The 13,074-nt window shown below is 40.8% G+C and overlaps 1 protein-coding gene across 2 annotated transcripts in view; it reads right to left on the bottom strand.

Annotated features, from left to right (window-relative positions):
• Positions 1-13,074, bottom strand: part of RFWD3 (ring finger and WD repeat domain 3) — a 46,644-nt gene that overhangs the window by 3,671 nt on the left and 29,899 nt on the right. For both annotated transcript variants that reach the window (XM_027619316.2, XM_027619317.2), the window contains exons 7-12: positions 8,495-8,609; positions 7,756-7,984; positions 4,532-4,682; positions 3,224-3,400; positions 1,373-1,587; positions 500-711 (exon numbers count right to left, since the gene is read on the bottom strand). In XM_027619316.2, the coding sequence (XP_027475117.1) occupies positions 500-711; positions 1,373-1,587; positions 3,224-3,400; positions 4,532-4,682; positions 7,756-7,984; positions 8,495-8,609 (1,099 nt within the window). The remainder of the gene's footprint in view (positions 1-499; positions 712-1,372; positions 1,588-3,223; positions 3,401-4,531; positions 4,683-7,755; positions 7,985-8,494; positions 8,610-13,074) is intronic.

Below are 13,074 nucleotides of genomic sequence, written 5' to 3'. Positions count from 1 at the left end.
GATCTATCTATTTTAAAAGATTTTATTCTATTCATTTGACAGAGAGAAACAGCACAAGCAGGGGGAGGGGCAGAGGGAGAGGGAGAAGCAGGCTTCCCGCTGAGGAGAGAGCCCGACATGGGGCTTGATCCCAGGACCCTGAGATCATGACCTGAGCCGAAGGCAGACGCTTAACAACTGAGCCACCCAGGAGCCCCTGAATCAATTATTTTATAGGGGTTTCAGTAGTTCTTTTTTTTTTTTTAAAGATTCACAAGATGACCCACAGGACACTATAGCTCACATAAAAAAGAATGAGGTGAATCTACAGATATTGAAATGGAAAGATACCCAAGCTAGGAAGTTAAATGGGAGAAGAGCGAATTATAGGGCAGTATGTAAAGTGTAACTTGGGTAAAAATAAACAACCCTACATACACGCATACACAGATATGTACAATTATGGAGAACTTTGGCTTTTTGCTCTACACACTTCAGTATAAAAAAATAACAGGCTCACCAGGGCAGAATGTGATGCTTCATCCCCAGTACACACCAGGATGCTGCCATCATTCTCTGGGTTTTGGAAAATGGCACTTTTGGTCAGTAGTTTGCAAGCGGGTCCCCCAAGGAACGTTTGTACAGGATGGCAGGAACAGACTGGCTCTCCAGCACCATCCAGCTTATAGGACATCTCCATCAGCACACTTCGTAAAGTGTTGTGATTTTTATCTACGGGACAAAGAAATCAATGTTGCTCCATGGGGATGATCCAAAGAAATGAATGAAGTACCCGAACCTCGGATGCTAACCAACTACCTGAGTGCAAGAGCCACAATTTACTAAGCCATTAAGAATAGCTACAAAGCAACCATAATAATAAGAACAAAATGATACAGCATAAATGAAATTCAGAACCCCAGGCTAAGATAAAGCAAGTTATCTACAAGGTATTTTTGCCTATGAGGGAAACAATTCTGAGCATAAGCTATCCTTCTTAGTAAAATCACTGTATTCTGCCAGACCCCGGCTTAGGTTTTTATATTCCTTAGGGGTACGCAGAAGACACGAAACTGCACTGAGGGTGACTCACTGGCCTCAATTCCAGGCCTCCTCATTCCATTACTGTTCTAAATCACAGGGGCTCCTCAAGTGGCTGACTCACTCCAAGGAGTACCTGGCAGAATTCTCAGACAAGTGAGAAGCAGAGGCAGGCTCTAGGGAGGAATGTGGGGCCACCATCTTCCATGTAGTGTAGTAGCAAGAGCCGTTAGTCTCTGGGGGCGCTTCCCAGAGCCACCTGAAGAGTAGGGCAAGCTCTCCTTTTTTCCTCTGAACCGATCTGCTCCCAGACAACCCACAGGAGGTCCCACGAGGACATCCCAACACTCACCAGGCCTGTAGGTCACAAGACAGTGCCGGGTGCTGCTCTCTGTCTGAAAGTCTATGCAGCCCCCTGGCTCCATGGGCAGCACGTGAGGCCAATGAGAAAAGCCCATTTTGAGCTCCCAGAAGGAAGCGTTCTCCAAGGTTCCAGCCAATACCCCACCATATGGAAATGCAGCTGAGGCAGCTCTGGGTATGTATGATAGGGATACCAGCGGGCATCTGAAGGGGAAGAAAGGAAACCATGTTTCACAGTCCAATACTTGTATTGCTCCTACCTCTATAGAAGAGGGTAAAGACCTTCCTTGGGTCACTCTCCTTTGACATTTGATAAAAACTACCAACCCACTCTGTAGAAACACAAGAGTATACCTATAATCTCTGCATCCAATTTCAGAGGAGATATCACATGTTTGAAAAACAGTTAAGAAAAAAAAAGGACTAGGAAATTTAATAGTACAAGATCACAAATACAAGGAAGATTGACTGATGTGAAGTTTCTAGTAATGGGGCTAGCCACATACACAAGGAAAGTCAGAAAGGAAATGCAGCTTACACATTTAATAAAGCTTCCAAGCTGTAATTGACAGACCCTTCAATTAACATATAGCCTGAAGCAACTGCATTTTTTTTTTTAAATTTAAATACTCTGTACGTCCAACGCGGAGTTCCAACTCATGACCCTGAGATCAAGAGTCACATGCTCTTCCAACTGAGCCAGGCCCTGAAGCAACTACATTTTAATTCAGAAACAAGATTGTTTCTTTAGAAATTTTCTAAATCTCTTTCTGCAAGCATATGACCAGAACTGTACGCCAAGAATTCTCTCAGAACTATCAGCCTGCCGAATCTGTTCCTATGAACTTTGTTTCTGCTGGACTTTTCAAAACGGTCACTTTGCCTGCTTTCTTTCATTGCCCTGTCTTTCCTGGCTGTTTGCTCTATTTTATTGCCTGCTCTGCCTGAATCCGTCAACATCAATGGCAGTCCCCATGTTTGCTGGGAGTTCACATCCATCCTCTTCAGGCCCACAGACCACGTAAAATAAGCATGAGTCTACTCCACTCAAATGAGAAGACCCCAGAGCATTGAGCCTAGGTTTAGTAACCATTACTATATCATTACTATAGTGATATCTTTACATTTAGATCCCCCTGCCCCCTTTTTAATATATATTCACATTGGAAATGGAAATTCTCTTTTAAGATACTTCTCATTTTGGCCTAGGTCAGATTCCACTTTTCCTTTTGAGAACTTTATGCCTTCAGGAGCGTATTAGGCCCAAATGGTACTCAACACATTCTGAAGAGTCACAGTGGTGCTGGTGGCCACCCACCCTCAGATTCTGGGCTTGACTTTATAAACCTCCCAACTCTGTAACTGGATTATAGATGATCCATCATAGTAACATGGCATCTTTAGACCAAGTTGGTTTAGCTGGAGATTTTAAATCATTTTGCATAGGCCTACCCTTTACTGATCTCTTCCTGTGCGTTAGACACGTGGCTATTAAAGCAAGTCTCTGTAACAGGCCAAGAACCGTGACCAAGGTCACACAGCTCCTATGCAGTGGAGCCAGGTTTGGAACACAGATCTGACTTCATTTTGCCATGCTGAGTGATGAATGATTGTACTGAACCTGGCTATACTTGGCACTAGGGCTTTCTACCATGTAGAAATAGCATGAACATATGGAAAGGATCTTACTGAGCCCAAAGCAAGAACACATTACTGCACGCAGAGAACTGCCCTCTGTGAGGAATTCTGACCAAATGGGAAATACTCTCCAAAGAGAGGATTCATATGATGGTCCAAGAGAAAGCTGCTAACTACTGGGAAAAACTAAGTGGTTCCCTACCTGGCTTTCTGGGGTACTAACTCCTGGATATGACAGCTCGTGTTTCGAAGGTCATACACCAGGATCGAACCATTGACCAGTCCAGCATAGATGTGATTGCTTTCATCAAGACACCAGCAGCAGCTCCAGACAGGGCGACCAGTATTGTAAGTCTGGACCACTGTATTTGTCTCCAGGCTGTGGAGATATAAGACTTTCACAACTATGCATTAAGGAAATCAAATATATAACAAAGATGTAAAGATTATCATTTCAGTGATAATCTTTTAAGAACACACCCACACACCCAAACAATTTGGGATTCCCAATTTCCTGTAGGGACTGCCCAGGTAACTCCTTTCGATTCCAAAATATTTGTTTTGGGGGACACAGGCTTTCCTCTTGAAATGTAAGGAAAATAAAAGAATAAGTTAAATAAATAATTCTCCATAATTATCTATTATACAGGTAATCAATATTCAATGCTGAAAAATTAGAATATACCTGTGAGAAAAATAAAAACTAACAATCCAACCACCCAGAGATAGTCATTAATAACACTTTAGTCTTTAACCTGCCCTTTTCTTCTCATCTATTTTTTAACACTACTAGGGAAAAAAAAAAACCTTTTATACATATGTATAAAACATAATGTCACGCTGAGTTTTGGGGCTAATTAAGCCGGAGCATTCTTGAAAAATCAAAAGGCTTATCAGGCCTGATAGCAATATCATGATGTCCCTCAGATTTAACTGTGGGACAGGAAACCAACTATCAGACGTCTGATCAGAACTACTTCCTAAGATGAAGGCAGTGAGTGCGTTCAGATCTGGTTCATAGCAGTCACAGGGCACATGGATAAAATGCAGTAACCGAGGGTTACTGACGAGAGAAGTCAGGGCACCCCAGGAGAATGAGCTCCTGGAGAGCATTTTTGTTCGGCAGGATGATCCCAGTAACAGACCAGGAATAAGCAGGTCCAAGCTGGCATGGTAACCCCATGGTGCCCGGTACCAAGCCTCCCTCCATAATGTCATTCAACCATCTCTAGGCTGTTCCTCTCATCTGCCTGGCTTAGGATGTATTTTGTAACACAAATAAGTTTTAAAGAAACAGGGCACTGCACATACTGTTGTGCAGCCTGCGGCATCTACTCTGAAAAGGAATACATTTCAAACTCAATGAACCTGGATCTCAGAAGACAATGCCTCAGACCAAAAAAAAAAAAGGAAAAAAAAGCGAGCTAAGGCCATCCTAACATGGATACTAATTTCCACTCTGTTCAACACTGAACAGCCCAGGCTCCTACTTCCTCCCTGAAGCACTCACCTGGTCAGTTTAACAGTGTTGTCTAGGGAAGCCGAAAGCAGTAAGCCTTTGAACCGACTGCTGAAAGCCAGTCCGCGGATCTGTTTGCCATGCATGGCAATGTACTGACTGCTTTTCATGTTGGCAGTACTCAACATCTTAACGCCAAAGCCTGCCAAAGACAAGAGAGCATGAAATCACTGAAAGTCAATTTAAGGCAAAGCAAACTACCTTTTCAAGTAGCTCCTTTGTTCAGCTTTCCTGGCATATAAATCCCGGGAAAACAGCTGGTCAAACAAAGAAAAAAAAAATTCCCCAGGGTTATAATTATTTTAAAAAGTATATTCCACTCCAAATGTCCAACAACAGGTGAATGGATAAACCACTATATGTACATATACATAGAAGAGAACACTGCCCAGCAATACAAGGAAATGAACTACTGATATACACAATAATATGGATGAATCTCTAAAACTTTATGCTGAAAGAAGCCAGACAAAAAAGGTAATACTGTATGATTATGATTATGTAAAATTCTAGAATATGCAAACTGATGTGTAGTGACAGAAAGTAGATCAGTGGCTGCCTGGGGATGAAGAGAGGAGGGAGGGGCAGATGGGAGATAGATTATAAAGGGCATGAGAAAACTCTGGGGCAATAGATGTTCATTATCTTGATTGTGGGGATGGTTTCAGGGGTGTATACATATATCAAAATTCATCCAACTATACTTTCAATATGTGCAATTTATTGTATGTCAGTCAAATTTCAATAAAGCTATTAACAGAGAGATTCACAGTGAAGATGCAGAGAGAGTGAACAAGAAAGAATGGAGATGGGTGATTTCTATGCCAAGTGGTCAAGACATGCTACATTTGTCTGAATGGAAAAAAAAACAGATGACACTTCAAGTATTCTAATCAATTTGCACCATTCCAGAAGGGGAAAAAAATCCCCCCCCAAACTTGACCTTTTTATTTGTTACTCTGTTCTCTTCCTAGGCTCTGATAATGTATTTATTTTTACTAAGTATCTACTATTATCCAAGTTATCCACAAAAGAATTTGTCAAATCTTAAGATTTAGGATAGCCTTGAGTCACACGTCAGCTTCTCTGGGGAACCAAGTGGGAAAAGTTTATTGTGTTTTCTCCTGAAACAGAATTAGGAGAGCCAGAAAGACAAACAGGGAAATAATGGGCTTTAAATCAAGAGGGAGCATGAATACTGGACTAGTTAATGATCAAGGGAAACAGAGAGAAATTAGCGCCAACAAGCTATCAAGACCTGGCTGTGCTGTGTGGAATAGATGCATTAAGGAAAAAGGAACAGATCACACCCAAATGGGGGAACAATTCAAAGAAATAAGTATTTTCCCAGTTTGTAGGAAAGGCTTTTATGATAAATCTTTTATTAAAGATGTGGACGGGACATAGAAACATTATAAACAATTCTTTTATGTTCCCCTTAACTAGAGCTTCTCTCAACTCCCAGCTATCAGTGAACAGAAAAATATACAATGATCTAGGAATTCCACTTCTAATTCTATATATACCTACGTTTAGGGGGACACAGTTTTGAAGCATTTGAATGGAACTTCTAAGTGGGTAAACAGGAAATCAGGCTGAAGCAAAAGGACCTGACAGCTGGGAGAAATCATATGCTGAAGACTGTGGAAAGAAACATCTACTACAATCAGGAATGATTTAACTGGGCATGTGAGGAGATTTCAACATTAAGACAACCTAAAATTAAGCTTCTTAAAAAGCACAAAATAGGGGCGCCTGGGTGGCTCAATCGTTAAGCATCTGCCTTCGGCTCAGGTCATGATCCCAGGGTCCTGGGATCGAGCCCCGCATCGGGCTCCCTGCTCGGTGGGAGGCCTGCTTCTCCCTCTCCCACTCCCCCTGCTTGTGTTCTCTCTCTCGCTGTCTCTCTGTCAAATAAATAATTAAATCTTTAAAATAAATAAATAAATTAATTAAAAAAGCACAAAATATGAGAAATTTAGTATTTATTGTATTATTATCAATAACGAATCAATTTCCAAATTCTTTTATTCAGAATTTGTGAATTTGAATACTACTGAAAATAACTGTTTCAACTTGAATGAGCCCTTGGGATAGTATTTTTTGTTTTTTTAAGATTTATTTATTTATTTTAGAGAGACAGAGAGCAAGTGAGTGAGAGCACGAACAGGCAAGGGGTAGGGCAGAGGGAGAGGGAGAGAATCCCACGCAGATTCCCCACTGAGCACGGAGCCCAGTGTGGGGCTCAATCCCCTAACCCTGAGATTACAACCCAAGCCAAAATCAAGAGTGGGATGATATATCAAATGAGCCACCCAGGCACCCCTGGGATAGCGTTTTTAAAAATATTTCCAGTCTAGGGGCACCTGTCTGGGTGAGTCAGTAGGGCATGTGACTCTTTTTTTTTTTTTTAAGATTCTATTTATTTATTTGACAGAGAGAGAGAGAGACAGCAAGAGCAGGAACACAAGCAGGGGGAGTGGGAGAGGGAGAAGCAGACTCCCCGCCGAGCAGGGAGCCCGATGCGGGGCTCGATCCCAGGACCCTGGGACCATGACCCGAGCCAAAGGCAGATGCTTAACGACTGAGCCACCCAGGCGCCCGGGCATATGACTCTTGATGTTGGGGTTCTAAGTTTGAGCCCCACGTTGGGTGTAGAGATTACCTTTTTAGTTTTTGTGGGGTTTTTTTTTTGTTTTTTTTGAGATTAAAAAAATATAAAATCTTAAAAAAAAGTCTCTAGTCTAAAATGAATCTGTGACCTTATTTAATTTTTATTAAACAAAATTTTTTTCTAAATAATCTCTATACCCAACATGGGGCTCAAATTCAAGTCTCATACTCTACTGACAGAGCCAGTCAGGTGCCCCCATGAACGTGTGACTTTAATGGGACAGACAGGAAGTGCTGTCCTTTTCCTTGGACTATACCAGTAACCCATGCTTCCAAGTACCCTATCTTCTCTTACTTTATTACAGTTATTAATCAGCATTCCTGGGCTCTTGGTGAATACACACGTGTGTACAGAATGAAGCCAATGGACAGATATCTTTGCAGCACCTTAGAGCATCTGCATTAACAGACTAGGAAAGGTGATTTGGTGGGCTGTGGTCAGCGTTCACCCACTAGCAAGTCCTGGATTCTACAAAAAAGAGACAAGAGAAATAAATGAAGTTCGGTAATGAACATGAAAGCTGAGGTGCTGGATTGTTCACCTGGCAGGAAGGAGGCCTGAGGAGAAGGCTGTGACACCACCAGGCAGCTCAGAGCATCACAGTATGCCATGATGCGGCAGTTTCCTGTCTGAGACACTGTGAAGGTCTTCTGGAAATGGTACTTGTGCTGGTTCTGGCTGGAGGGTAGGCAGTTCGGGAAACGTGCTTGGGAGCCCCCGGGGGACTGTGAAATCTGATCCCGATGCTGCACAATAAGCTTCTGCAAGTCCTAAAATGAAAACGATGTTGTAAATGTGAAGCCTTTTCGTCTGATATCCCCCTCATGCACAATTCCTTCATTTCACATGGGAATGTTTCTTCTCCGTTACATGGAAATGCTGATATGAGTCCGAGAGCCCCACTGCCGTTCTCCCAGTATTTCAACAAGAAACTGAGCCAACAAGAGCACAGATCAGAAAATAGGGGGGCTGAAAGTCTCCAATGGTCATCTTGGCTAAACTCCTCATTTTATTGGTAGATTCTGGGAGGTAAAATTACTTAAAATTTGAATTAACAGCCGACTGTTTAATTTGTTCCAAGTTCGAATTGCAGAATTCATCCTCAAGAGTGTACAATTCCAACAAATGCTCTAATCAAAAATAGAATAAAGAGTTGGTCTTGCTTACTTCCTGAAAAACCTGGTAAATCTTTATTTGTATCTAAGATGAACCAAAGTTCTATTTAGATTCCTTTTCCATTCCTATCCCCAAAGTTCTCTGGATTAGAATGGGAAACCTACCTGCACACGACTATGAAGCTTACTGCATTCATCAGTGAGGACTTGAAGTTGGAGCCGGCACTGTGCCGATTCTAGCTCGGCCTGCTTCCTCAGCATCTGCTCCTTCAGTAAGGAACTAGAAAGGGAAGCCAGCAACAGGTGTAGATTAGGAAGGCCACAGAAGACTTCCCAACAAGATGTCAGATTAAGTTCATGCTAGATACACACACTTTGCTGTAAATATGTCATGATGGTGAATAAAATATAACAAAAGAAAAAAATCTCTCACATCCAGAAACACTACAGAAAAGGAGCACGCAGGGCCGAACTCAGGAGTCACTGGGATTCAGCATTAATGCAGGCAGTGATGTCCAGGAATCTGGCTTTTACTAGGAAATGAGACCAAAAATGCAAAAGTGCCAAATGAGAGAACAGAGGCAAACCCACTGCTCGAGTTAGGGCCAAATTATAAGAGTAAAATGACAATGTTAAAAGACCAAGGTCATCTGTTGGATTAAAAGAAAACAGTAAGTTACGAGTTGTTTGTCAGATACTAAAATTAAATAACACTACAAAAACGAGGCTGAAGGTAAAAAGATAGAAGGTATATACTGGGAAAATGCTAAGACCAGTCAGAATTAAAAAGCATGAATAGGGGCGCCTAGTTGACTCAGTCGTTAAGCGTCTGCCTTCAGCTCAGGTCATGATCCCAGGGTCCTGGGATCGAGCCCCGCATCGGGCTCCCTGCTCGGCGGGAAGCCTGCTTCTCCCTCTCCCTCTCCCCCTGCTTGTGTTCCCTCTCTCGCTGTCTCTCTCTCTGTCAAATAAATAAATAAAATCTTAAAACAAACAAAAAAACATGAATAGGCATAAAGAGGAACAATGCATAATGAAAAACATACATCCACCAAAAATAAAAGTTATAAATTTGCATGTACCCAAAGACACTTCAAAATATGCATACACAAAAAAACTTACACTCAGTAAGACAGGATGGAGAAAAGATGAAAACTGGAAAGGATAAAGCTGCCCTATTCATCTCCGTGGAAAGTTTAAGAGAACCCACAAACTATGTGCTGGAATTAAGATCCGGAAATTAGATTGGGGTGCCTAGCTGGCTCAGTCACAGAAATGCGTGATTCTTGATCTCAGAGTCATTGAGCTCAAGCCCCCCGGTGGGTATACAGAATACTGAAAAAATAAATGAACTAAAACAAAAGATTTAGATCAACAGCATTTCCCATATGCCAGATAACTGATTAGTAAATGTAACAGAAAAAACATCATTCACAAGAGCAATTCTAACAATAGCAATCTAGGAATAAAGTTAAAGAGCATGCAAGAGCTTTACGAAGCAAAGTACACTTGTAAAAGGCACAAGAAGACAGTGAATAAGTGGAAGGAAGGATATTATATAATGTTCACAGCTGGAACGACTCAAAATCATCAAGATAGAACTTCTCAAGTTACTCAAAAAATTTAATGCAATTTCAATCAAGATTTCAAAGGGAGCTTTTCCCTTTGAAATCTTGATTGAAATTGCATTAAATGGAACTTAGGAAACTAATTTTAAAATTAAGAGCAAAATGCCAAGAATGCCAAAGTCAATTTGAAGAACAAGGTGGGAGGAGGTATTTTAAAACTACACTAAATTATAACTTTGGAATACTGGGGCAAGAATTAACAAAGAGACCATGGAACCTAAAAGCAGTCCATTCATATACAAAAATTTAATCTAGGGGCGCCTGGGTGGCTCAGTTGGTTGAGCGACTGCCTTCGGCTCAGGTCATGATCCTGGAGTCCCGGGATCGAGTCCCACATCGGGCTTCCTGCTCAGCAGGGAGTCTGCTTCTCCCTCTGACCCTCTTCCCTCTTGTGCTTTCTATCTCTCATTCTCTCTCTCTCAAATAAATAAATAAAATCTAAAAAAATAATTAATCTAGGATAAAGGTAGCAATGAAAACTTATACAGGAAGAACATATTACTTAAAAATTACGCTATAACACCTGGTTATCCATAAAACTATATTTAAAAATATTTAAAACCTACATAAAAAGCAAAATTTTTGAAGAACCTTTAGAAGAAGACGTTAAGTCCTTATGACCTTGAAGCAGTGGACAAAGAAACACAAGAGATAAAATTTGACTGCATTAAAATTAAAAACTCATGTTCAACAAAAGAAAACATAAACAAGTTAAAGAGACAAGCCACAGAATGGGTGATGCTATTTGCAATATACACAACCAGCAAAGAATCAGTACAGGTGACCCTGAACAACATGGGTTTGAACTGCGCTGGTCCACTTACAGTGGATTTTTTTCAATAAATACACCAGAAAATTTTTTTGGAGATTTGCAACAATTTGAAAAAACTCACAGATAAACCTAGAAATGTTTGGCCATGTACCCTAGAAATGTGGAAAAAATTAAGAAAAAGTTAGGTATTATTGTAAGGATGTAGTACATAATACATATAACATAAAATATATGTTAACCAATATATGTTACCAGTAAGGTTTCTAGTCAACAGTAGGCTATTAAGGTTAAGGTTTTGGGCAGTTAAAAAAGTTATGTGTGGATTTTTGACTGTGAGAGGGGTTGGTGCCTCTAGTCCCCGGGTCAACTGTATAAGGAAAACACAACGAACTATACATCAGTAAGAAATAAACAATGTATTTTGCTCAATACAAATGAACAAAAGATAAAAAACAAAATTCACAGACGAGTATGTCCAACTTCATTAATAACTGAGGATATACAAATTAAATAAACACTACTTGACTCCATGAGACTGTCAAAATTAAGTCTGATAACACAAAGCGGACAAGGGTATGAAAAAAATGAGAAATCTTACTTTTGCTGGTGGGAGTGTAAATTGGAAACAGCTTCTTGGAAGAGCAATTTGACAGTATCTAGTGAAGCTGAAATTACATGTGACCTACAATAAAGTAACTCCATTTCTAGACATAAGGAGACTTTTGCCCATCTCTCTGCACGATGGCTTATATTAACAAAAACCGGAAACCACCTTAACTGTCCACCAATACAAAACATGTACAGGGAAATTCTAATTAGAGAACTAGAACACTCTACAAGAGTTAGAATGAATAAGCTAGAGCTATCCCAACTAGGATATGTACCCCAAACATAATTCTAAACAAAAAAACAGGGCACCTGGGTGGCTCAGTTGGTTAAGCGTCTGCCTTCAGCTCCCAGGAGTGGGAGAGGGAGAAGCAGGCTTCCTGCAGAGCAGGGAGCCCGATGCGGGGCTTGATCCCAGGACCCTGGGATCATGAGCTGAGCCGAAGGCGGACGCTTAACAACTGAGCCACCCAGGCGCCCCTAAATAAATAAAATTAAAAAAAAAAATTACCGAGGAAAATTATAATCTAGTAACATTTGCATAAAGTGTAAAAACTCTAAATCATACTATATGATTTATAATTATAGATCCTCTGGGGAAAGAGATGGAATTAAGGACAATGAAATTCACAAGGAAGCTTTTGCCTTACCTATAATGATTTATTTTTTTAAGGCCTAAAACAAATATGGCAATTTGTTAAGATCTGATAAAGTCCAGTACAAGGGTGTTCATTTTATTAAGTTTCTGTATTTATTGGCATTTTCAGAATGTTCGCATTTTCTAAGGAGGATAGGGAGCATACTGATTGATTATAGTAACCAGCAGTTTATTTTCAATTTTAACTCCAGCGTAGTTAACATAGTGTCGTATTAGTTTCAGGTGTACAATACAGTGATTCAACAATTCCATCTATTACTCAGTGCTCATCAAGATAAGTGTACTTGTAATCCCCTTCACCTATTTCACCCAGCCCCCACCCACCTCTCCTCTGGTAACCATCTGTTTGTTCTCTATAGTTAAGAGGCTGTTTTGGGGGGCGCCTGGGTGGCTCAGTCGTTAAGCGTCTGCCTTCGGCTCAGGTCATAATCCCAGCGTCCTGGGATCGAGCCCCGCATCGGGCTCCCTGCTCTGTGGGAAGCCTGCTTCTCCCTCTCCCACTCCCCCTGCTTGTGTTCCCTCTTTTGCTGTGTCTCTCTCTGTTAAATAAATAAAATCTTAAAAAAAAGTCTGTTTTTTGATTTTTCTTTTTTTCCCCCTTTGCTCATTTGTTTTATTTCTTAAATCCCACATATGCGTGAAATCATACAGTATTTGTCTTTCTCTGACTGGCTTATTTCATTTAGTATTACACTCTCCAGCTCCATCCATGTTGTTGCATAAGGCAAGATTTCATTCTTTTTTGTGGCTGAATAATATTCGTGTGTGTTTGTGTATACCACCTCTTCTTTATCCATTCATCTCTACTTGGGCTGCCTCCCTACTTTGGCTATTGTAAAATGGTACTATAACACAGGGGTGCATACATCCCTTTGAATTAGTGTTTTTGTATTCTGTGGTTAAACAGCAGTGTGATTACTGGATCATATGGTATTTCTGTTTTAAATTTTTTGAGGAACCTCCATACTGTCTCCACAGTGGCTGCTCCAGTGTGCATTCCTACCAACAGTGCAAGAGGGTTCCTTTTTCTCCACATCCTCGCCAACACCTGTTGTTTCTTCTGTTTTTGATTTTTAGTCAT

The sequence above is a fragment of the Zalophus californianus genome, chromosome 17 (assembly GCF_009762305.2).
Source record: "Zalophus californianus isolate mZalCal1 chromosome 17, mZalCal1.pri.v2, whole genome shotgun sequence".
Lineage (NCBI taxonomy): Eukaryota > Metazoa > Chordata > Mammalia > Carnivora > Otariidae > Zalophus > Zalophus californianus.
This window is presented reverse-complemented; position numbering and strand designations above follow the sequence as displayed.